The 24,222-nt window shown below is 42.1% G+C and overlaps 1 protein-coding gene across 2 annotated transcripts; it reads right to left on the bottom strand.

Moving 5' to 3' along the window:
* Positions 1-573: 573 nt before the first annotated feature.
* On the bottom strand, positions 574-23,374 carry IP6K2 (inositol hexakisphosphate kinase 2). 2 transcript variants are annotated; one of them, XM_082289024.1, is made up of 6 exons: positions 23,292-23,374; positions 7,594-7,892; positions 5,231-5,453; positions 4,200-4,375; positions 2,774-2,949; positions 574-1,352 (listed from the first exon to the last, which is right to left on the bottom strand). In XM_082289024.1, exons 2-6 carry the CDS (start codon positions 7,793-7,795, stop codon positions 855-857), a joined length of 1,275 nt encoding a protein of 424 aa, XP_082145150.1. In that variant the 5' UTR covers positions 7,796-7,892; positions 23,292-23,374; the 3' UTR covers positions 574-854. The 2 variants fall into 2 exon arrangements, with proteins under 2 accessions (XP_082145150.1, XP_082145149.1); XM_082289023.1 differs by lacking the exon at positions 23,292-23,374 and having other exon boundaries at positions 7,594-8,017.
* Positions 23,375-24,222: the final 848 nt, after the last annotated feature.

Here is a 24,222-nt window from a genome sequence, read left to right as displayed (position 1 = left end):
AGTTACTCACTACCCTCTCACTTCCCAATGCTTCCTTCCTGTCTGTTTGTCCCAAGAAAGATTTTAAGCTGCTTAAGGCACTTTTCAGGCTTGGCAGGTCTGCCCTGGTTGCTGCCGTTGCAGCTAATCCTGTACAAGTTTTACACGTTTTGCCCTAGCTTAGGTTAAATAACATCTATAGCTCTCTAGAAATAGGTTACACAGCATGAGATCTAGTTACAAGGCCCTGGAACAAGAAATAGGTTGTTGATTTCAAGAGCAAGTTCTCAGTGATCAGTCCTCATTCTGTCTGGAAGGGACCTCTGGAGGCCTCTCAGAAGCTGTCTTTACCCTGTCTACACAGACCCTGTTGTCTTAGCCTCTCCTCAAAGGGAAGGTGTTTGGGCCTGCCAGCTCAGTGGCTGCTGGGCTTGCTTATCACTCGACAGGAGGCCCAGGACAGACGCGCCATCCCACAGGTGGTCTCATGAGGCAGGTAAGCCTTGCTGTTCATATGCTGCTTCTGCATTACACCAGAGATCTGAGCTTCATCTCCTCCTCAGGCACCAGCAACAACAGAAGCATCACTTACAACGAACAAAAAGAATTTTATTGGAACATATACACACAGGGATAACAGAGGTATCTGAGTAATCAAATATGGAATGTTTAAGAAAGTTAAAATAAATAAGGATACCAAGTTTTGCCAGTGCTAGGTGCAGCACCAATGTAAGTAAATGCCCTCTGAACAAGTCTGACTCTGACAGGACCGTCCCTGCAGAGCCTGTTAAGATTCCTACCACCAGAAAGTGGCCAATAATTTTGGAATACAAACAGTCACAATAGTGCTTTCTACTGATGTGCATTCACACTGTTTATTCGCTACTTTCGTCTCTTATTTCTTTAATAATATCTATTAAATTCTGGAGTCCAAAAACATAACCCGTGTCTTGGCCCTCATGCACCACACTATCTTCTCCATAGTACTTGCAGGTTGTGTGGGCAAAGTCTATCATGCGGACATCGACAGTACTGGCAGTTGGTTTGTAGGCATAGGCTCCTGCTGACTCATCTGAAGATTCCTCTGAAAGGTCCTCTAGGTCCTCGGGGTCCGAGTCAACAGCAACTTCCTGCCTTTCCTTCCCATCATAAATGATCAGCAAGGAGCTGGAATAGAAGCGGTAAGACTCCTGTTTCTCCAGCACAGACTTGAGTTCAGTAAGTTTTTTAATAACGGACTCAAAGAGTTCCCTGCGCAGGTATTTGCCGTTATGAAAGAACTGGTAAAGTGCTTCTTTGAATCCTTGGACTGAGAGTTTTCTTCCATGGTATTTGTTCATGAACATCAGCTGGCCAGTGCCTGCCTGGTAGACCTGCATATACAAACACAAGACAAGAAAAAAGGAATAGTTAAAATTGCTGGTACACTGACACCAAAGCCTTGAGGGAACATAAAAAAAATTTAAGAACTAAAAAAGCATGCTCCTTAAAGCTTTTACAAGATGACATACTCTCTAAAACTGCTCTTGCACAATTACAGAAACTGCTATCAACAGATCCAGCAGCGCCTGTGCAACTGAGAGGAAGTGGAAAATTCCTTCAGTTTAGATTTAAGTTTTCCACCCAGCATGTAAGAATGAAGACTGGAAATGAGATTAGGAAAGCTGCAGCCAAGATCTCCAAAGTTAAGCTTCAGCTTGTACCACAGCCACTCATTCAGCTCTTTACCTGCCTCTGCTCTAGGATGTTGATTCCCAGCATGCTGAGATCTGAGTGACAGCAAACATTCCTATCCAAAACTAAGGTGTACCCCATAATCATCTGTACCTAAAGAAGTCAGAGGTGCTCCTGCAGGAAGATTATTTCCTATAGAAGAGTGGTCTATAGTTCAATAATGCCTAAACATGTAGGTCAAGAAAGGATTGCAGGTGCTTCCAAAGTTCCTCTTTGTTTTCCAGCCCAGATCAACACTGGAAAGTGAACAAGGGCCATGCCACAGTCAAATCCCAGCACACTGTGGTTAGAAGTGCAGCTCCCACACTTTCATTTCTGCCTCATGTTTTTCTCTAAAGTTGAACAGTGAGCTGAACACCACACATGCCAATAGGCGTGCTGTGGAACAAGTCCTAGCAAACAACTGCTAGCATTCCTGGAATCTATTGGATGGGTGGAGAGAGGCTTCAGAAAAAAACTCAAACACAAACATGTTGTTTCCCATTTGTCACTCCAGGAATACAGAAACAAGTAAACAAAAAATTCAGGTGAAAGTCCACACAATGTCTCCTCATCTGGCAACAAGTCTTATTAAATTTACCAAGCACTTCTTTCCTGCACTTTGCAACAAGTCTACTTCATGCAGAGAATAATCTGTGACTTTTCAGAGTTACAGAACAGAACTGAACTGATTGCTTCTTAATATTTTGACAGATTTCCATGTCCTTCATTTTAAAATGCATATAACTGGCCCTCCTTGTAACCGTTCCCTATGCTACACTGAAATGTTAATTGGATCAGTAGTTTTAACAGTTTTGAACTGCTGATATGGTGCAGGAGGCTGTTTGTGTGTTCAGAGCCTGCACTCAACTCTTGCAGAGCGTGGGCTGCAGGTTGCTCCTGCAGATGCTGCCACCTCCAACTGATCAGTGATACTGAAAAGCCTCACTCCCCTCTGTGAAGGAAACAAAGCACAGCAGCTCGAGGGTAACAGCTTGTGGCATGACTACATAAACCCAAAACTCTGCTAACAGAAATAGGTGCAAGTCTGTTGGCCACACATGATGAGTTCTGCTCTCACCTGCATGCCACAGACTCGCACTCCAATCACAGCTGAGGTGCTCTGCTGACACTTGCGGATCTGATTTGCCTTCTTCTCCTCAGACGCGTCGTCGCCGTGCTGCCGGGTCCCCATCTTCAGGTCCAGCACACACGGAACCTCGTAGCGAGACGTCAGGTTCTCCAGCAAAATGAATTCTGAGCAGTTAAGGAACAAGCCTCACAATGAAGAATACAGGTTTTAAAAACATTACCTCAGATTTTATAGTGCCTCACTCTTAACTTTAAGCATACCCGAAACATGCCTGGTATAAAGTAATCTATCAAAAATTACAGTGACATAAATTTAGATGCCCACTCTGCTTTAAGCCAGTTCCACCTTTACTGGTCTCTAGATACTAGTGAATTTTCACATTAAGTGAAAACCAAAAGCAAACAGGGTTATAAAGAAACATAATGTGGCAGCTGACTTTGAATTATGAAATATTTCCTGTCTAGCAAGAGATTTTTTTTTTCTGTGGGAAATGAAGATTTTGTGTGTTTGTGTTATCACTCAAAATCAGTGAAGCATTTTCATACCATCTTTACAACTTTAAAACATCTGTATTAACACTGTTAACACACACTTCTTAGGCAACTGAATAATCATCTACAGTGAAATGGTGAGGGTACCAGCCAAAAAAAAAATCCTTTCTATCTATTTGATCATTTATTAGTCATAGATGTTTCAGTAATCCATCACCGAAACTCCTCACACACGAGAAATTTGTTTACCTCAGTATTTAGATATTATTACTTTTGCAGGATGTATCAGTTGCATCCAAGCCTACAGCTTGGATAGAATGCTCAGGGTGGAGATGTTTGCCTATGGCTCCCACAGCACAAAACCAATGTGCTTCAGCTTTCATGGATTCAATCAGATTTTTGTTTCTCATGCTCCAATCCTACACGACTGTTTATATTCAACTTCTCTTAAAGCTCATTAAAAAGAGACTACTAGAAGCAGAACACTCCAGGCACTGGAACATCCTCTGTATTTAAGAAACTGATGAAAAGGAAAAGGACACTGGTTTTTAAGATCACCAGTATCAAAACAGTAGTAAAAAGCGAGAGAACTCTTCTCCTTTGAAAGCTTTCACTAGAAACTGTTCTTGTGAAAGACACCAAACACAGTATGCTGTAAAACCTGTCCACTAGCTAACTCACAACGTGAAGATTTTAATTCAGTTCTGTGAATTTCCTAGCTTAGGTAGTTTGTTACATGCTGGAAAAGCCCATTTCTAGAAAGTGCTGGCAAACCCTTCAAAGATGCCAAATAAATCACAGCTTCAGAGAGTCTCTCAGGACTGAAGTCAAGCCTGCTCTGTACTCTTATCTGCAATGTTGAAGAAATAAAAGGCACAGCCCTACTCATTGCATTGTTATGAGGTACTTTCAGGAAAGGATACTATATTGATTTCGGTGCTTGGCGTTTTCCTTCATCCGCTGTAGCTGTTGCTGGTGACATTTCATGCTCCAAGGATTATGGTGTTTAAACTGAGAACTGACATTTCCTTTTTTCTCTACAGTGTAATACAAGACTTCAGATTTCTTCAGCCACTCAAATTCTTCCTCCAGTTTGTGACTAGAAAAACAGAACAAAGTAGCAAACTATAGGTCAAGTGGAAAAATAAGCTCTTGAAGAGGGGTTGGCAATGGATTTAACTTTACAAGCTATTTTGCTCACCTTCATTAATAGAAGCAAAAGCTTTATTTTCCTCTCTGTACAAGTGGACAAGATGCCCATGACCAGTATTTCAATCATTATAAAGCTACCTCCATACTAATATAAATTAGCATATAGCCAAATGTCACAGAACCTGCAGTAATTCTAGTTATATATCCTTTACCTGTGTGAATGACTTCTATGAAGTAATAGAAGAGGTAGTGATGCACTTTAAGGCTTATCCTTAGCTAAGGTCACTGTTTTTAACACATCACATCACAGCCCACAGTTTATGGTGAGCACAATTAATAGAAATGAACAAGGGGAAAAAATGTCATTAACAGGGATAAAGCAGGATTCCTAACAAAGTGTGCCATATATAGTAGCACTTAAATACATTTGGGGTTGCAAGGGCTTTTTTTAAACTATTGTTCTTCTGCAGGCAACTCAATGTTTTTTGTTTGTTTGTAGGGGTTGTTTTTTGTGGCTGGGGGTTTTGTTTGTTTTGTGTTTTTTTTTTCCTCTTTCTGAAGCTTCAAAAGTAACACTGGGAAACCTGTTTCAACTGACCACAGCAGTAAAAAATGAAAAGACTCAACATGCTACTGAGGGCTACGGACATACTAGTTTCACTAGTGAATCTGTCTGCACTGAAGAGGCCAGGAAAAACAGAAGAAACAAGAGAAGAAAAGAAAATGAAAGCAAAAGAGTTCTGGAGAATTCTCGAGACCAGAATTTGACAGGAAAAAAAAAAAAAAAAAAATCAAAATTTACCTTTTCATTTTTTCCTCTTTCCTGTGCTGCCGGACCCATTCCTTAGACATCTTCTCATTTTCTAACAACATAGACTTTTTGTTAGTCCACCGCAATAGCTTACTTTTGGGTTCACAGTCAGAGTTATCTAAGTTTTCTAAGTTATCGTGGTCCCCATTTAATGGATATGCTATTAGACATAAGTTTCCATCTTCATCCTCTTCAAAGCTCACTGACACCACACCTGAAGAGAAAAAGCACCCAGACAGTTATGAATTGCTCAAGTGACAAGCAAGCCTTTTAGAACACAGTATTTTACACTAAGAATACAGCAACTTTATTTTTTCTCTTACCCCAGTCCTTAGTTTCTATCTTGCCACAGGCCAAACCTCATCTGCCAACCTAACAAATATCAAAAGAGCTAGACAAAAATGACACCTCACAAAAGACAATTTATCATGTTGACAAAACAATGATACAAAAAGGTCATTTTCTCTCTCTGAGGCAGTCAAGTAACAATCAAATAATAACAGGACACAATTTCAATTAATAAAATTTTTTATTAATTAAAAAAAAAACCCTGACTGGTCTGATTCTAAGTGAGATGTAAAACATTTGTAAACATCTTGCAGTGAAAAGTGACTTGCACAAAAAAAACTCACACCAAAAACTTTTTAAATTTTGCATGACAGCAAAGCAAAAAGCACTTATCCAAACAATATTTGGTTATTAGATCCCCAAGGGAAAGGAAAGATGTGCAAGGAGAACAAAACAAGGGAAATGTCACATTACAACAGAAACTAGTCCAAAAGCTTCCACTTAGAATCACCATGTTTAATTATACATTTTCTTCTATTTTTTGGAATATATTTTATTGATACTGGTTATGCAGCAATCTTGTGGAATAAGTAACAAAAATGCAATACAAAGCAAACTGTTTGTGGTACAGAAACACTGTGAACCTCAAAAGCATTTTTTTTCTCCTCATCCTCTAGAGCACTGCATTGCATTTTAAGAGTCTTAGTGAAGCACTGACAGATGTGCCCAGTGCTACACAAACAAGTCTCAGGGGTTAATGGAGAAGCCACAACAATTGTATTAATTGTTTTTTGTTTTCCAGTCCCCTATTTCAGATCAATCAGTCTGCACAGTTCTTGCAGCTCATCACTAGCTAGGGGGAGAGGGCTCAGTGAGAGACGGAACTTCCAAGCTGGGCAGGCAGCTCCCAGACCTGCAGTGGCTGGGGCAGGGAGAGCAGAAACTGACAGTCCCGCTGTCACAAAGGAAAGAACAATGGGAAAAAGGGTGGGGGAGCCAGCTAGCAAACGACTTCTTTGCCTTTACTCTGGAAAAAAATCCAGAAGTGGACCAAGTGAGGCCCCTTCCCCCTAAATCCCTCCCCATACTTCCCAGAGCGCCACATACACTAGTACAATTGTTCTGTTACATTTTGAAAAGTATCATTCAAATATCAGATTTTCTTCCAGTCCAACAGAACTTGTAATTAGACATGGCAAAAAGTCTCTGTAAAGGAGCAGGATATATTAACTCTGAAACATCTCTGAAGTCTTCCATCACTTTCACAAACAGAACACAAAACTTCATCACCATCATGGTTGTTAAAATCAATGTGCTTTAAAAAGCAACTCCATTTTTAAAAAGTGCTTCAGACATATTATTTATTAATCATCAGGCAGCAATTGATGGAATAGGAGAGAGAAAAAGAAGTATTCCTGTTAACTAGTGCAATTCTTAGGAGAACCGGAATTTCCACTCCTACATAACTTCTGACTCAGCCTCATCCTGGCTACTTGATCCTTGCCTACCTAAATGCCAGGAATTTTCATTTCCTAAATGGCAGAAATAACACCGCAAGTATTCAACAAGATACCTTACTGGCATATACTTAGTGTGATCAAAATGAAAGTCAGAGGAGAAATCAAAGCACAAAAGAGACCACAACTAAGCTTACACAAAACACTATTATCCAGCCTTACCAAATCCCTTGTAAACAAACCTTAAACAAGTGGCCAAAAAAAAAAAAAAAAAAAAAAAATTAAAAATCCACCAAAAAAAAAAAAGCAGCAGATAATTACTGAAAATATTCTCAAGCTGTTAGCTACTTACCTGTGCCTAAGGGAGATATATGGGCTATCACCAGCAGAGCTGCTCTACTCTAATGCTGTTAGTCAGCCCAAACACCAACTTGGCAAGCATTTCCAGCCTGCATCTCCACAGCCTGCCTCAGACAACATCAAAATACATGAAAAAAACCCCTAAAATCTCTTCCACACAGAAGAGATTTCAGAGAAAACAGAGAGCACAGCACACTTGCATTTACAGAAACGAAAAGCCCAACCCCATTCAGAGGTTTGGTAACTTACCCTCATACTGTGGAGTGAATTTACGCATTTCTGTTGGGAGAGTCTCATAGAACTGGTGTTCTCTCTGAATAAGGGGTTTACAGATGGTCTTGTCATTAAACCGAAGGACACAGGAGTGTCCTCCAACTTGGTGGACAAAAGGCTCGAGCAGGACTCCCTTGGAATAGTGCTCCACTTCCATAGCTCCAAATGCTGGGCTCATCCTTGTAGCACATTAGACAGAAGAAGGCGACAGTAGTGAAGGCAGTTCAGAGCCTGAAGCCTCCGAGACCCGCGGGTGTTTACTCTGATTCAAAAGTCTGTTAAGGCAAGCACAAGAGAGCGGCGGCCGTCAGTGTCCGCGCACGCTGCGGCCTGGGCAGCACGACGGGAGCCGAGCGGGCCCGAGGGGAGCCGAGAGCAGCCGAGCGCGCGTCGCTCTCCGTCCGGACGCGGCCGACTGCGGCCGAGCGCGGGGCGCAGCCAGGAAGGCTCCGGAGGCCGCGCCCCCGCCGCGTCGCAGCCAATGGGAGGCCCCGCGGGGCGGGGCGCACAGCACGCAACGCGCAGGGGCGGGGCGGAGGGAGCGCTGCGGCCGGCGCCGCTCGCCCCTTCCCCGAAGGAAACCCCCCCGTGGCCACCCTAGCGAGTCCCCCCGCCAGCCGCGCCTGTTGCCCCCCAGCGCCCGACCCCGGAGACAGGAGCGCCAGCGCTCCCAACGACACTCCCCGCCTCCTGCGCCAGCCCGAAAAACCGGGAATTAACACCGAGCGTACAATTCCTCCCTTCCAGGCAGGGACAGCAACCAACCAACGTCCAGGGTGGGACCAGGGTTTATTTCACCGGTTCATTCACAACAATATGTCAGACACCGAAAATATTACTCAGATACAAGCTCTTCATAGGCAAGCCATAATGCTAATGTGCCATTTTCCAAGAACATCTTTTTTTGGTACATCCAGCAGAAGGCAATGCTCAGCTGCACCCGAAGGTTCTGCTTCTGCACCCTGTGACCGCACGCTGCTCGGTTCTGGGCAGCCGCCAGTTTCACGCAACCTGGACTTCTGAAAGCAATTAAAGGAGCGAAGCTAAAAATCAAAACATGACTGCCTTGTTCTCTGCCTTCCAGTAAATTTTTAAGTCCAGTTACTCTAATTTTAGACCAAATCTTTAATGATTAACTTTTTGCGGCTAAAAACAACCTCATGCTTATTTTGCCTGAAGATCGTTACACGAACAATAATGCACTTAATTCAAAGAGACTACAAAGTGTTCTAGGTCACAGGTCTATTTTTATTTGTCCTCCTTAGATATTTAACAGCTTTACATTAACTGGAAAAGCAGAGACCTGCAGGCTTAAAGCAGCGGCGCTACCAGAACTACAGACGCCTACAGCATGTCCTGGACATAAGAGCATTAATGGAATTAAGCAACTAAACTGCCTAAAGAAACAACAGATCGATCAACTGAATGAACTCCAGGTCCTGCAATGTTTACCTGCATCTAAAGATAACAGGTCAATAAGAGTTGAATGTATTTTTGTTGGTGGGGCTTTTTGTTGGGTTTCTTTTTTTCCTCCTTTTTTCCAAGTGCCTCATTTGACAAAACATTATCAGGTTGCTCTTTTTTCTTTTTTCCCCCCTCTTTAATCTGGAATAGTATTCCCCAGAAACAATACTGTCTTCTGATAACCTATATTATTAAGATTACAGCAATATCGGTAAACTTTCATTTCTCTTTGTACTACTTTTAATTTCCTAGCATTCTTTTTATAATGCAGCTACTCCACCACCAGAGAATTTTCTTACCTACCTCAGCATCAACAATTTGACAACTCAGAGACACACATATAAAAAACTCTCAGTTACACCCCGAACGCGAGCCACTTCAAAAAAACCCTACCCAACTGTACCAAGCTGAAGTGCCCAGACAGGACAGAAAAGCCATGTAACCATAGCCTGTCCCCAAATCCCGGGCAGTCCCAATGTATCTCTTCAGCTGCCACAGTCAGAAGGGAGAACTGTTAGCGCTCCAGAGCAACAGATTTATTTCTCCATGGCTCCCCACAGTAGCACCCACTCCATGCAGAGCTACACTGCTCTTCCCTAAGGCTCACCTGCAAGCTGACTTACCAGCACATGAGTAACACACTTGGAGCTGTCAGGAAACGCACACTTAACAAGTCACATTAGCTCCTGAGTAAACTGAGAATTGTTTCCATTTTCTATTACAGAAACTATAAGCACCAATCTGTATAATGCAACAGTAATTTTTTAACTCTTGAGTTTTCATTGGGATTTTCTAGAGCCAGTAATGCCTCCACAGTCTTCTGGAATTTCCAAGGGAAAGCCAGAAGCGTGCCAGGTTTCACTGGAGGTGCAGTAACATATGCACATGATCTTACAGTGCCAGAGCTTTACACTGGCACAGCCACTTTTAACAGCCTTGCAGAACAGCAGCAGTACAAGAGCCACTCTTTCCAAGACAGCATCACCATTCTGTGGCTGCCTTCCTAATTACCCCTGATACAGAGACGCTGACTGCCGACTGCAGCGATTCAGACTGAGAAAGTACCTTGCAATATCCTTTAACCTCAAACACTTAAGTCTGTCCCAGTCCTCCTCTCCTGTGTTGAGTTGCATCAGCAGTTAAGTCTTGAAGATATTTATGCTGTAGAAATGACTCTAGCAAAAATCACCTCCAACACAGAAACTGCACACCTTGTTTACCCAACACATCTTCAGGGAGCTCATTAGTAGCAGCTCAACTTGTTGGCTTTCATGGATGCCCAAGTGGTATGGACAATTCTTGGATGTGGATCACCACACGCACTCAGCAACGGAATTGCCAAGCACAGAATTGGACAGGACTACTCATTGTGCTTCACCCTTTCCTGAACAAATAAGATCTGGCAGCACATCACACAGTGTAACTTCCCATCTGAAGAAAAACAAAGCAAGTTTTTTTAATTGCTCTGATACTATAAAAATGATTTTATAAGTTACGCAATATTTAGACAGGCTTGGAGTTTTTTTAAGAGAAATGTTAGAAACACCTGTACGTAGTCAAACACAGCGCACCCAGTCAGCACCACAAGACAAACGTGGATCTACCAGAAGTAAAGGGGGAGGCTCACACAAATTCAGATGAGTTTACTGTGCCTGTATTAGTAAGCTTTCCTTCTGTTTTTATCTTCCAAAAACCACAGTGTAACTCCCCCATGTTCTGTTTCTACGACTGAATTTTTGTAGTATATATCCCTGCTGGAAAAGTTCTATTAATACAGCTCTGCAGTAGAAGCTGTGTGCAAGGACTGCTGAACAGAGCATCAGCAAGGTGTTCCTTGCTATAAAGCCTTTAACCGAGCTCCTTAATTGTGCAAAGCAATTTAGTGCCTTTCTATGAAGCTAAAACACATATGATTTGAACATAGTAACAGTACTCAAGAAGACAGCAGCAAGACCACGTAATCTTGTCAACAGTTTAGGTTTCAGTGAGGCTTTAGTTTTCACTTTGATCAATTAATGTATTGTAGCCATTCAAGCAGCACTTTTTACCTAATAAATTCAGTTTGTTTTCACCCAATGAAATTCTTCTCACTTGCAAAAAGGCTTTGAGTAAGATTTTAAGGTTTTTTTCTGCTGCATGCCTTAACATTACCATTATTAACAATCAGGATTTGTTTGTCATTTTGGCTCTCCTTAATATTTGGAATCTTGCCATTCAGATGAACAGGGCCTGGAGCACAACTGTAATGCCCATCAGAAATGCTCTGCACTGTTTCATTTATAAATACCTTAATTCCATAAACAGCCTCACAATATGCCAAACTGGTTGCAGTTTCTTACAAATAAAAGCTTAGACCGAAGACCAACAGTTTCAAGTGGCATTGATGTTGACCAGCACAAGCACAATGCAATTCTTCACTGCCTTTCCTCTGATTCTACACCCAGTTTGTTCTCAATACTCTTTGGGAAGAAAGAGCCCAGAACAGCTGTTTTTAGGCAATCTTCCCAGATACCAAATGCAGACTCACTGTACCCTGCCATTTTCCTCCTACGTGCTTTTAAGTGCCCTTGGCTAAGAGTTTTTGCTCAAAGGACACATCAGCCAAAAAAGCAGATTTATTAACCCTTCACATGTCAAGCTTTTAAGAGAAAAACCTGACATAACTTGAAGGAGCAAATAAAAATTTGCCTAGACACAGTAACATTAGTTTGAGCAATGTCATTCCTACAGTAAGCAGCAGAAAGCGTTTAAAACCCAAACCTGCAAACCAGAAGTGATATTTACACACATCTTATCCCCATCACGTGTGACAACGACCATCAAAAGAATACCGCAATGAATTCACGTTTTCAGGCTTTTAATATTAATCTCAGGTGATGGCATTCTTTGGAAGGTACTTCATGTTATTACAGATTCTCAACTAGACCCACACATAATTGCACTAATGAACACATCCTCTGGAGAGCACAGCTCTCAATTAAGCAGCAGCTTCTTCTTCATAACAATCTCAAAAATAATACACCTCCTGCCAAAACTCTGTAATGGTAGAACTACTGATGCAGAGCTGCCCTTCTGTTAAATCTGTTAAAACTAGGTTCTCTCTAGTGCAGGCTTTTTACTTTGGATGGTCAGTATCTTCAACTCCACATAGCCCTAAATCAGCTTTACAGTGACAGAAATAACAAGGCAGCAAAGCTCTCTGCCTGTCCTTTTTTCTCAGTTCACTGGGCAGTGCAGAGGAAGCTGACAGGGTAGAGATCTGCAGAGCAGAGCTGCTGCAGGGTGCTGTAACTGCTGAACCAGACAAAGCAAAGCCCCTTCCCGAGGTTCCAAGGAAACAGAGGAATGGCACAGTCAGCCAACAGAAGAGAAAAGAGTATCAGTGACCTATTAGATCAGCCAAAGAGAAAGCTGCTTCAGCTTAAAGAACATTCCGGAAGAAAAAAAAAAACCTGAGAATGGACACAGGAAGATACAAGTAACAACGTGGAAAGCACATAGTATGTTTTTGAGAGCCCACCCACCACCTGTTTTCATGCACAAAATTGAAAAGGTACCCAAGGTGTGAGTTGGTAAGTCATCACAATGCTCGAAGAGAATGACCCTTCACGACTGAAGCAGGATAAACACATTGTGAGAGCTTACAATACACCTATCAACCAGGAATGATTACAGGAATTTTACAAGTCCTCATATGACTGAACTACTTGTTTCATTACTAATAACGTGGTACTTTACAAACAGCAAGGCACATTCCTTGAATCAAAGGAAGCAGTGGATGCAACTCCAGAGTTTAAAAGCATTAGATATGTTACACATGCTCAGGCTCAAAGGTCTTGCACAGCTTGTGATTAATTTTGATGAAAACCAATGCCACTCCTCTACACAAAACACTGTTTTATTAGCAAATATGCCCAAACTAATATTGGTAATGATTTGCTTCTAACATTCACTTTTGCTACTGCTTGGCTCAGGAGTTACTCTGATGTGTTCTGTTTTCAGAAGTTCTTGAGATTAGAATGGAGATACTCGTATCCTCTAGTGTCCAGTCAGCTGCCTTAGAACAGTATCAGAAATACATTTTAAAAATAAACTACATCAGATTAGGGAGCAAAACTTCTAAAATAAGTGGTTTTAACAGAAAAATGATCTCTGCATTCATTTATCACAACTGTTTTAATCAATTCCTGATTGTGGGGATGCATTTTACTTCTAAATATAAAGCAAATCCCACACTAGGATAGTTTTTGAAGCCTTTTGTATCTACAATAGAATAAATATAACTAAGTAGTAAAATCTATAGTTTCTAACTTTTTAACTCATTAAGACAGAAATGCAGAGCCCATAGAATAATGTGCTTGTATGAATCCTACAGTTTTGGGAAAAGTCTTAAGAGCAGCCCTAAATTCTGCATGATTACAGAAAGCAAACATTTATTACAGTAACTAATTTGGAGGGAAAAGTTTATCTTTAGCAGAAAAGTGCACTGACATTGTCAGTTCTCAGAATTTTTTTATTTATAAACAAAAAAATGTCCTATAAACAGCAAATAATTAAAATTTAATATAGCAGACAATAAATAGTCTTCAACACCCTGAGGGGTAGAGGGACAGTCTCATACCATCAAGGGGGAGGAGAGTCTTTCTTTAAAAGATAGACGGGGGGAGGAAAGCCCCCTTCTTTTTCATTAAGTATAACTCGAAAAGGTGGTTGTGATGCTCTGACTTTCTATGCAAGTCAAGTTTATTTAAGCTCTTTTGCAGCAAATCCATCAATACAGTGATCATCAAGTTCCACGACTTGTACTCAGGGATGAGTAAGCATGACATTTGGTAAGAACACTCAGCAGAACACATGCATACTCAAGAGTAAGATACCAACTCCTTCAGACCCACATATTGGGTCTATGTGTGCATTCCCTTTGAAGCAGGAACACTTTTACTATAGCCTTTAGTGGTAAATCATGAGGGTGCTGGGAGTCAGACACTGTAGTGGCATATCTATCATAACCACCTACAGACACAAAAAGCCAAGAAAGAGCAAATTCTTATTACATGTAAGCTGCTTGGGCTAGACCAGTAAAAGAAGCCACCTACTTCTTAAAAATACTGATATAATATAATTTCATATATTTTTGTAACTTATCTTTACTAAATGGCTGGTGATTGCACAGCAGTACATTGCTGTAGTTTAGAAAAATTAAGTCATTTCTCCAGATAAATAAGGAAACGAATGCCTTGGATTAATTTCACAAATTAAAGGCTACGTACTGGAGAGGCATACTGGTTGTCCACAGAAAATTCTGAGTAGAAAGGCACCCACAGGGATCATAATTTATTTAATCGTGCAAAACAGACTGAATCTAGAAATCCAGAATTATACATGAAGTCGTGCACAAAATTCCTACAAAACACGTTTGCAAAACCCTTTGGGAACATGACTGAGCTGGCTCCACAGCAGTCTCAGTCCATCAAGGTAGAAAGCTAATCCTATTTTTAACATTAGCTTTCAAAACATCAGCAAACATTTAACATTGGCAAACAAAAGATTCCCACCAAGGAAGAATGCATTTTCTGCTTTCAAACTGCTGAAAAATACCTTGAAATGCCCTAACTTCTGATGATGATGTCAGCTATATCACTCCTAAAAGCACTACTCCTCTAGGTATTTCTTCCATTCCGAGAGGAGAGGGACAGTCCAACAGCAGCTACAATGGCAAAGGAGTCGCCAGTGCTACACTGAAGTCCTGTTCTGTTGTGAGTTTCTCAGGACTGTAAGACAGCACCCTGAGAGATCCTTTTCTATAATCAGAGCATCAAGCCTTTTCTCTTCACTATGAATTTTGTCTGTAATACAGAAATGAAAGACCATGCGCTGAGAGGCCGAAAAATGGACAAAGATGCACTCTTTCAATGAAATACATTTTTTTAAACTAGCAACATATTTATCCCATCTCTTTTAGTCCCTAAACATGGAGTTCTAGTTTTGTCTTCCTTTAAATATAACCCAACACAGACATAAACACTGCCAGACAGGTTAAGACATGTATTTATACCTGTAAATTGAATACCATAGCTCCAGAGACACCTCCTATGATGCCATAAAGATTTTTTGCCTTTTCTTTTATACCCTGTTATACCTTTTTTACAACTTCTGTATTCTTAGTGCTTTTTGCCTACATTCTTGGACTTGTTTGTCAAGCTGAGAGACTCAACATTTTAGAAGCTTTGTAGCTAGGGATCAGTGTGCCCCAGAGCCCAAGGTCCTCTCCAGAACACATTTTGTAAACTAAGATAGAACCACCCAGGGGAAGGCTCTTTGGGGATGGGGGCTCATTCATTGGGGAATCTTTGATAGATATGCTAATTAGTAAAACCTATAATGTTATACCAGATCTTTTGGGGGTCCATTTTGGCGGGGTGCATTTCGGTGCATTTGACCTGGACGTGTGCACCTAAGGATCCTTAAAATAAATACCAAGGTAAAATCCCTTTTCCCCTTTAACCGTGTTCGACTCTTGATTTTAAGACCAGGAAAAGGCATCTCTATACCAGAAAGACTTTTGAATATAGCTTTAACAGACAAAACTAAGAATTATGAAACGTTAGGCATAACATATTAAGGGAGCAAACTACACACAAACCAATCTGAAGTTGCATAATGTTCTATGATTATTATTCCTCATGCACAATTATTATCCCAGTCTTTCTTAAACCAGGTCTACATTATTAGGAGAAACCCAGTTCCCTAATCCTTTTGTCTAGGAAAGCAAGGCAAGTCACCAAGGCTGTCTCCAAGAACTTCTAGCTTTTTTACATAAGCATGCACAGCAGCCCCTCAGCTGCAATTTCTTAAAATTCACCAAGGAGCTATGTGCTCAGTGCAATTGATATTTCAACATTTAAAAAAGCAACAGCTTTCAGCTTTTCCTACACCATTTGTAATCCGTAATCTTAACACCTACATACACAAAGTTCTGGAAAAATGCCAATTTTACCTCTCAAGTAAAGCTATTTTATCTCCCTGGAACTAAAATAAAGCCAAGTTACAAGTTACTAAGCATATTCATACAGTAAAGAGCATTTCTGACCTATGTAGTTTTTTCAGGGATTGTGTAATTTAAGAACTAGTCTCTTTTCCAAGTAAAAATGCCATGGAAACTAAGAAACCTGAACCACCAAAACTAAGCTACTTAAACATCCTATTTAGAAACTGATCCATCTTAAAACAGTATTCTGGCATCAGCGGCCAAAACCACCAGTTGCTACAAAAAGACAATACTGCCCTTTGTCGTGGAGAAACCAAAATAGCACTCAGCCTTTAATCTTCTGAAAATATGACAGCAAGAGCTAAATTGTGTGGATTACACACATGGAAGTATTATTCAAGACACCAACACCCTCAAGAAATTCCAGCATTAAGATTAAAATAAATCCAGGATTATGCCTTTCTCATTACCATGAATTTAGCAGTCTGGGAACTGTATTTTGAGCCACTCAATGAAAGAACATGGAATCTTTGTGACCAGCCCTTCAGTTGTGACTCATTTGCCAAATATGGTAAGAAAAATAAAATTCATATAGGACAAGTGTCAAGTCCCTTTCAAAGGACACCTTCATTTAACTATACAAAGATTTTCTCTCATTTCCTTTAGAAATCCCAACCCCTAATGCTTTTTATACCATAAGCACTAGTGGCCCACAGGACAAGATTGCTAAATTAAAGCTTTGATGCCTAAATCCTACAATCCAGGCTAACTCCTTGAGCAAAAACTTCCAAAGGAATGCACAGCAAAGATCATTAACAAATAAATTATTATAGGAAGAATGGTACCAAAAATGCACAGTAACCTATTACACACTTCTCATTTATGTGTATATTCACCTACACCATCAATATACCTCAAAAGAAGTTTAGTCCCTTTATGCATAAAAATTATTGAAAAGTAGCCCAGAAGGAGATAAAGTCATCATGTTTTGGAATGCCCATCCCCACTTTTAACTGTAATTCTACAAGTGTAGGTTCCAAGAATACTTCCGATGACTAAGATAAATGGAGTTTTTGCTCCAGAACAGCTCACATTAATGGGATGCATTTAATATATCTTTTAAAACGGTATTTATGTTTCAAAACACCTCAGACTACTGCAAACACATCTCAATTCAGATAACACAACCTAGATTTACATCTTACAGGGAAGAGTTTGTATGATTCAGTGACCTCTACATACTCTTTCCCTGAAGAATCGAAAATAACTGAGACCTAAGACCTTGAACACACAGCTCCCTGCAGGGTTGCCAGAGCAATTATAGAAGTTCAAATGCAAAAGATACAACGGAATAATTTCAATGTGCTTCTTGCTTAACTGCAGCAGATTGGATGAGCTCAAGTAAGAACAGGTGAGAGTCTTACAAGACAGACTCTCATGTGGCACAACAAAACTAAGGGAAAAAATCTTGACTGTTTCCCCTGGTAAATGCAATTCATTTCAAAAACAGGTTTTTTCCTAGGAAAAGGGAGAAGGACCTTTTCTACAAGTACACCTGCACAGTACTTAAAAAAATTCTTTAAAAAATTCTTTATGTATTTCATGTTTCATTGTTCAGTGATCTCCTAGTACACCATCTGGGGCCAATTACAGGCTGAGCATAATAATCACTGGCAAAGAATTAATCCTTTTAATCTCATACAGTTTACATATTCAAACAGCAATACAAAACCACTTGAAAAAAATCTTATCAATTTCAGTAATCTAGAAAAGGAAGCTCCAGTGGGAGCTTGGCTGTATTGCTCTTATCCCCGCAGCAGGCTGAAATACATTTAACGATACACAAGAGCCAGCTAGTTTTAATAGCCCAGGCAATGGGACACAGCTGGAGTACATCTGATTCCCTTAAGAGAAACCATCACTCACCAAAAAGGTAAGAATCAGACAGGATGATTACCAAAAACCTACTTTCTCTTCAAAATTTGGCAACATAGCACTACCATCCACAGCTGATGTTCCAATTCTGCATTTTGAAAAAACAGCATACTATGAGTAGAAAAACGTAAGTCAAGCTTATGAAAAAAACATTTTATTTTTTGAAAGCAAACTTTGCAGATAGTGATGTTAAAACATTAATTGCACTTTAAAACACAATCACGATTCAGCATTTAAGTTTAAATACGTCAGAGGCTTTGTTTAAATGGAACAACGTGAAGTCAGTCATCCTCTCACCATACAATTCACTGCAGCTCCATCAGCATTTACTTCATCTACCTTCATCCTCAAGAGACTACTTATCTATCTCCACAAATTCCAAATTACTCCCCCAACCATTTTGTTCCCTCCCTGCTGGAAATGATACAACTTCTAAATTTTTTTACGTAACTTTGGTCAAGGGTATCTAGGACTATACCTTCAACTTTAATACTCACAGATGTCTCTTCAGAAAACTGACTGGTTCTATTAAGCCAGAACCAATTTTCCTAAGGTATCTTGAACAGATTCCCAGTTGCAATGACAGTTATATTACTATGAACACACCTACCCATCAATTTAACCTCATACCTCCTGTTAAATTGAACCAACCTTCTGAAAGTGCTAACACCTTAGAAAGATCAAGATGATGCCTATCATGTCAGGCAGCTTCATTTCTCATTTCTGTAACATCACTAAACTAAATTATGTCATTAAAAAAAAAAAAAAATCAATTGCCATCACACCGTCCCCATATATCCAAAGCACAAGGCAAAAAAAATTACCATTTTTCTGGAAAAAGAGATGAGAAAGGAAAAGAGCAAATGTCAAAAGAAAAGAGGTCATCTTCAATAAGCATGAAATTAAGCAGCAGCCAAAATTCCTGATGGGGTTTCAGGCAGCATAGAAAATTTCTGCATCACAGCACTGCACAGCTATCTGGGTATGCTTAAAGCCCTCTATGCTTCAAGAAAATAGAAGCGTTTTTGCTGTGCTCATCCTAATACAGACTTTGGCATAAAGCCCCCAAACCCTTGCTTTTTCTGACTGTGATTTTCTGACAAAAAATAACCTCAATAATTGTATCTTTTGTCCTTGAGTCTGTTCATTTTAAGTCTCAACAACCTGGGGCAATATTAACCAGTTTCAGCAAGTCATCCAAATGCCTTTTTTGTTTTGTTTTGTTCCTTCCAACCTTTTGGATGCCAGCAGAGCAGGACAGAAGACAGGGACCAAGAGAGGCAGTACAGCTGAATGGCTACTGTGTGAATTCAGTAGTTCCCTGTTCTGTTTGGGCTCTTAACTGGCTGACAAGCACATGCACAGCTCCGAACCAGGCACTGCCTGTGCCACCTCTTGCCCTACGATCCTACTGTTCATCACGACACACACACACAAAGCAAGACTCTCAGTGGCCAAAACCATTTTATGACCAAGCCTTTCTTTGTCCAGTAAAAATGTAAAACTGGGCAGTAACTGGTTCCAGCTGTCTCCAACAGAGAATCCTCCACATGCAGGAGCAATCCAGACACAGGGTCAAAGGCTGCATGTTGACAGCTGATAACAGCAGAGTGGTACATTCTGTACCTATTACGAAGATTATCATTCCCTTATTCTAATATGGCCCATCTTTCAGAGACACAGTCAGGGCTTCAAAGGCTTTGCGTCACACAAGCCAAGAATTTGCGGAAGATTTCAAGCTCTGAACACCTGATTAAACACAACCAATGACAGACCTTCATTTGAACAAACAATTTTGTTTCCATTATGCCTTCCAGTATTTCAGATTTTGCAGAAGGAGAAATTTCTAGCTACTTGCAGCACATCATACAGTGTCATACAGCTTTTTGCAAAAGGGGGAAAAGTAACTATTTTTCAATAAAATAAGTTACCATGAAAGGCCCAAAATTAACATTCTAATGAGACATTTCTAACAAAAGTTATAGAAAGACGTATCTGCAGTTATACCTTAAAACTCTTAAAATGTAACCTCTTGATATTTGTAAACCATCCCTGTATTGTTTCAAAGATGCAATAACCTTGGGCAAGACAGGAAGCCAGGTAAAAGAATTAGCAAGAGGAAAAAACCGCTCCCTGCAATGGAAAATTTTCATCTCTTCAAGCAAGGCAGAGATGCTCAGCCGGACCTGCGTTGCCGGGAGACCAACCACAGCTTCTTGCCAACAGGGACGAGCTAAGCATCAGCAAATTCAACAGCTGATAAGCGGATGAACTGAATGAGAGGCGGCAAGGTTTTTCCACACATCAATGTAAAATCCTGACAGCTTTCAGATAATCGTTCTAGCCCATGCTCACTAGATAAACAAGAATTATTATGAATGTAAAATGTCAGCTTAAGAAAGCTTCAAACTGCTCTATATTTGGCTCTTACCCCCACACTTTGGGTACAACTAGAGCAGTAAATACCACACTCAAGATAAAAATTCTAGCTGCACCTCAGTTTCTGCCCTTTCAATCCTTGGATGTGGTACATGAACATTTGGAATACATTCCTACCCATTAAACAAGTTCTGTGTTTAAGCAAGGGTGCAGAACTATTAAGGAAACCAGTGAATTACATCAAAAAGGAAGAGCCTATACCTCGGCTTAGCATTTAAAACCACATCAAATCTTGTTTCAAATCAAAAACCAGCCTTTGCCCCCAGCCTTTCCCACTTGAAGCACAGCTCCCCAGGAAGGCCAGCATCATGTATGCTAGAGAGGAGACACTTGTTTTGCCTAATCTGGTCCTGGACCTACTCTCAAGCTCAGGCAGGCATTAACCCTGCTGCAGAAGCAGCACTCCTGACCTCTCAAAGAAACACCTCAGCTATCTCCCACACCATCAAGTAGGAATCGTTGAAAATAATTAACATTTAATACCAGTTACTCCAGAATTTCCCTAGACCTTATCTAATTCAATTCACTAAAAAATACTCAGACAGTAAAGAACTAGAAATTCTAAAGAATGGCTTCTATTTCATTTATCCCTGTAGGTAAATTCCACAAGGATACTGTACGTCACTAGTGAAGCAGATCTTTCACCGCCAACCTGACAGCACACATTTCCCTGCCTCCAGTGAAACCAAAAGGGCAGACATTTGTGTGTCACCACTGCTGACAGACTGAGACACGCTCAGTGCCTCGAGGTTTGCACCCTTCCCCTACCTGTCAAAAGAAAAAACATCCCCAAAACAGCCTCACGCTCCCCAGCTGACTGGAGAACAACTAAAGCACCACCAATACCAGTGACCTGGATGAAAGCCCATCCACTGACATGCAGCAAAAAGGTTCTTGAACATCTTTTCTCATCCTGGTTTTTCAAAACGTCATGCCTGACAAATGCTAAAATCTTCCTTCCAAGCAACTGGTAGGGAAAGAATTTTTGAGAGTACAAAGCCCAGGATTCATGTGACTGACCACTGTCCAGTTTTCCAGCTGCTTCCAAACTACCACACCAGATATGGCTATGACAGCTCTGATCTACCTTTCCTCCAGAAGAAACAACAACATAAAGCTTCCATTTGCTTGTATGACTGAAGCACCATAGACAAGATAACAGACTTACTTCAGAAAGGTATAAACATCAAAGACAGAAAAGAAAAGCAGTTTTTTTTCAATTAAATGAATGTAAATTTATGAAAAGCTACACGGCCAAGTTTAATATCTGGAATTTCTTACAAACAAGTACATGTGAATGGCTGTAATCCTTCCCACAACCTTTAACCAGGAGGCACTTCTGAACACTTTGTATTATTTTATTTAAAGGAATTTTCCTGAATTCTGGCAGTTAAATCACTAGGTTCTTATTTACTGAAGAAGAAAATGCAACAGCAATCTGAAAGACGCTAAATCAGCCAAATGTAAACAAATTAATCTGTCCATTTTTAAAACACACATATTTATGTGTGGATGCATGCGTATATAAACTCAGTTTCCATTCCTTAATGTTACCATTAAGGTAACATTACAATTACACAAATGAACTTAAAGAAAATTTTACAAGTCGGTTTTATCTCATACACATGAGAAAAATTATGACCAAAGAGGCCAATTCTTGGCCAAAACAACCCTGACCTTGTTATTCTCAAGTGTCAGATATGAACTGTTCTACTACCATTTCAGTGCTGCACGTTGAGTAATGACCAATACATCACCTGACTGAAAAGTTAAACCAAACATTAATGTTCCAGAACCAAATATTAAAGCCAAATTCTAATTACAATATTTGACACAGAACTGTCCCCTTAGATGTTCACGAAAAGCACAGGGGCACTGGATGCATTTCTAAAACAGCTGAGTATATGGGACACATAAGGCACTGTATCAAAAAAACAGAAAGGGGGAAAAGAAAAAAGGCAGCCTAGAAGTAGAGGGCGATTAAATTCCAGCATACATCAGGAAAGATATCAGTGTTAAACATGTGTACTTTTCACAGTGGAATTAAGGCAAAGGGCATATCAGGGTGTAACTACCAAGAAGTTGTTATTCCATCAACAACGATAACATTTATTTCCTTAAGCTGGATGCCTATTTCCAAAGCCCCAACCACAAGTGTTTTTGTTTAAACCGTCTGCAGCTCCCAAGTCACGTTAACAAGGTATTATAAAACCGTGATGCTCAAACCAGTTCCTAACAAGGCATCACCCAGCACTTACAGTTTACAGAGAAAAAGGGCATTCTTGAGCATCACATCCACTTATGCAACACATCCCGCAGCACCCGTTTTTCATTCTGAACTATCACCGAGCGCACCAAGCAGCCGTCAGAGCAGCAGCACACCCATCACCCGGGCAAAACGGACGGATAACGTCAGGCGATTCACAGAACTGCTGAGTAACAGCCTGAGGCGACCACCAGCCCAGGGGTCAGCAGCCACTGGAGATACAAGCGCGGCCCCCCCGCGCCGAGCCCGGGCCAGAGCGGCCGGCAGCCCCCGCCCCGCAAGCCCCGCGGAGAGCGCAGGAAGCGCTGTGCGGACGGGGATGCTCCGCGAGAGCTGTCACCGCTGTCCCCCCCGCCGACCAGACCCGCATCCCCGGGGTGACGCCAGGCCAGGGCCCCCCTCCCTGCCCGCTGAGCACGGCAATGCCCCGAGGCCGCCACCGAGCATCCCCGCCGGGCAGCCGCCCATCTCCGCCCCGCCGGGCCGGGCACCGACCTGCGGGCGGGGGCTGCGGCTGTCCCCACAGCGGCGAGCCCCCCGGGGGCAGGAGCAGCGGCGGGGGGAGCGGGGCACACCCGTTACCTGGTGCGGGGCCGGCGCCGGCGGCGGCCTCAGCGCTTTTGTTCCTCAGACGTCAAGATGGCGGCGCGGCGCGTGGCCGGCCCTCCTCGCTCCGGCGCGCCCCGCCCTCCCGCCCGCCTCCCCATTGGCTGGGCGCGCAGCGCCGCGCGCTGATTGGGCGCCGCCGGCGCCGCTGTTGCCAGGGGAGAGGGGCAGGGGAGTCGAGGCAGGGGCGGCCTCGCGCCCCCTCCTCGGGGAGCACGGGCAGCGGCCGGCGGGGACCAGCGACCCCTCCGGTCTCCCAGCTGGCCCTGCCTCCGCTCCGCGAGGCAAACACAGGGCAGGGCATGGCCTCCGCCCGAGCGCCCCGCGCTGGGCATCTGGCTGTGGCCGCAAGCTTGGAGACACCACCCCGGCACGCACAGGCTGGGGCCTGTCCCCTTCACCTCCCTGACCTGTGGATTCAACCTCCGCAAGCCGCAGCAGCCATGGGCCGGGCTCTCCGTAACTTGCCCTCAGTGCCTGCTTGAAAACCATTTGTCCCTTGGTGTGCGATACATGCCGTCAGTTCGGACGGGCCCAGCGCGTAGCTACAGGGCCCCTCCACAGCTCGCCCCCCGAGGAGGCAGAGGAAGAGCATCTGCAGAGCCCTGGAAGCACAGGAGGCACGTGGGGCTGTGTGCCTGAGCTCACTGCACATCCTGTGCTTCTGCTTCTCTACACCAAAAATCTCAGGCAAAGGCAGCTGAAAGTCCCGGAGGCTCCCCTCACTCAGCTTTACCCTGGATGACTTTTTCGAGCCAGTGCCTGATGTTCAAAATGCAATTGCAGTCGTCAAGGTTTGAATGCAAGGCCACGATCTGCGGGTAACAACAGAGCCACCATCATTGTAAGGAAAAAGAATAATGAGATTATTGCAGCTTAAATTACTAAGCAACAGTCTCTCTGACAA

Source organism: Coloeus monedula (assembly GCF_965178545.1).
Source record: "Coloeus monedula genome assembly, chromosome: 11".
Lineage (NCBI taxonomy): Eukaryota > Metazoa > Chordata > Aves > Passeriformes > Corvidae > Coloeus > Coloeus monedula.
The sequence above is the reverse complement of the archived record's forward strand: the minus strand, read 5'-3'. Positions and strand labels throughout refer to the sequence as shown.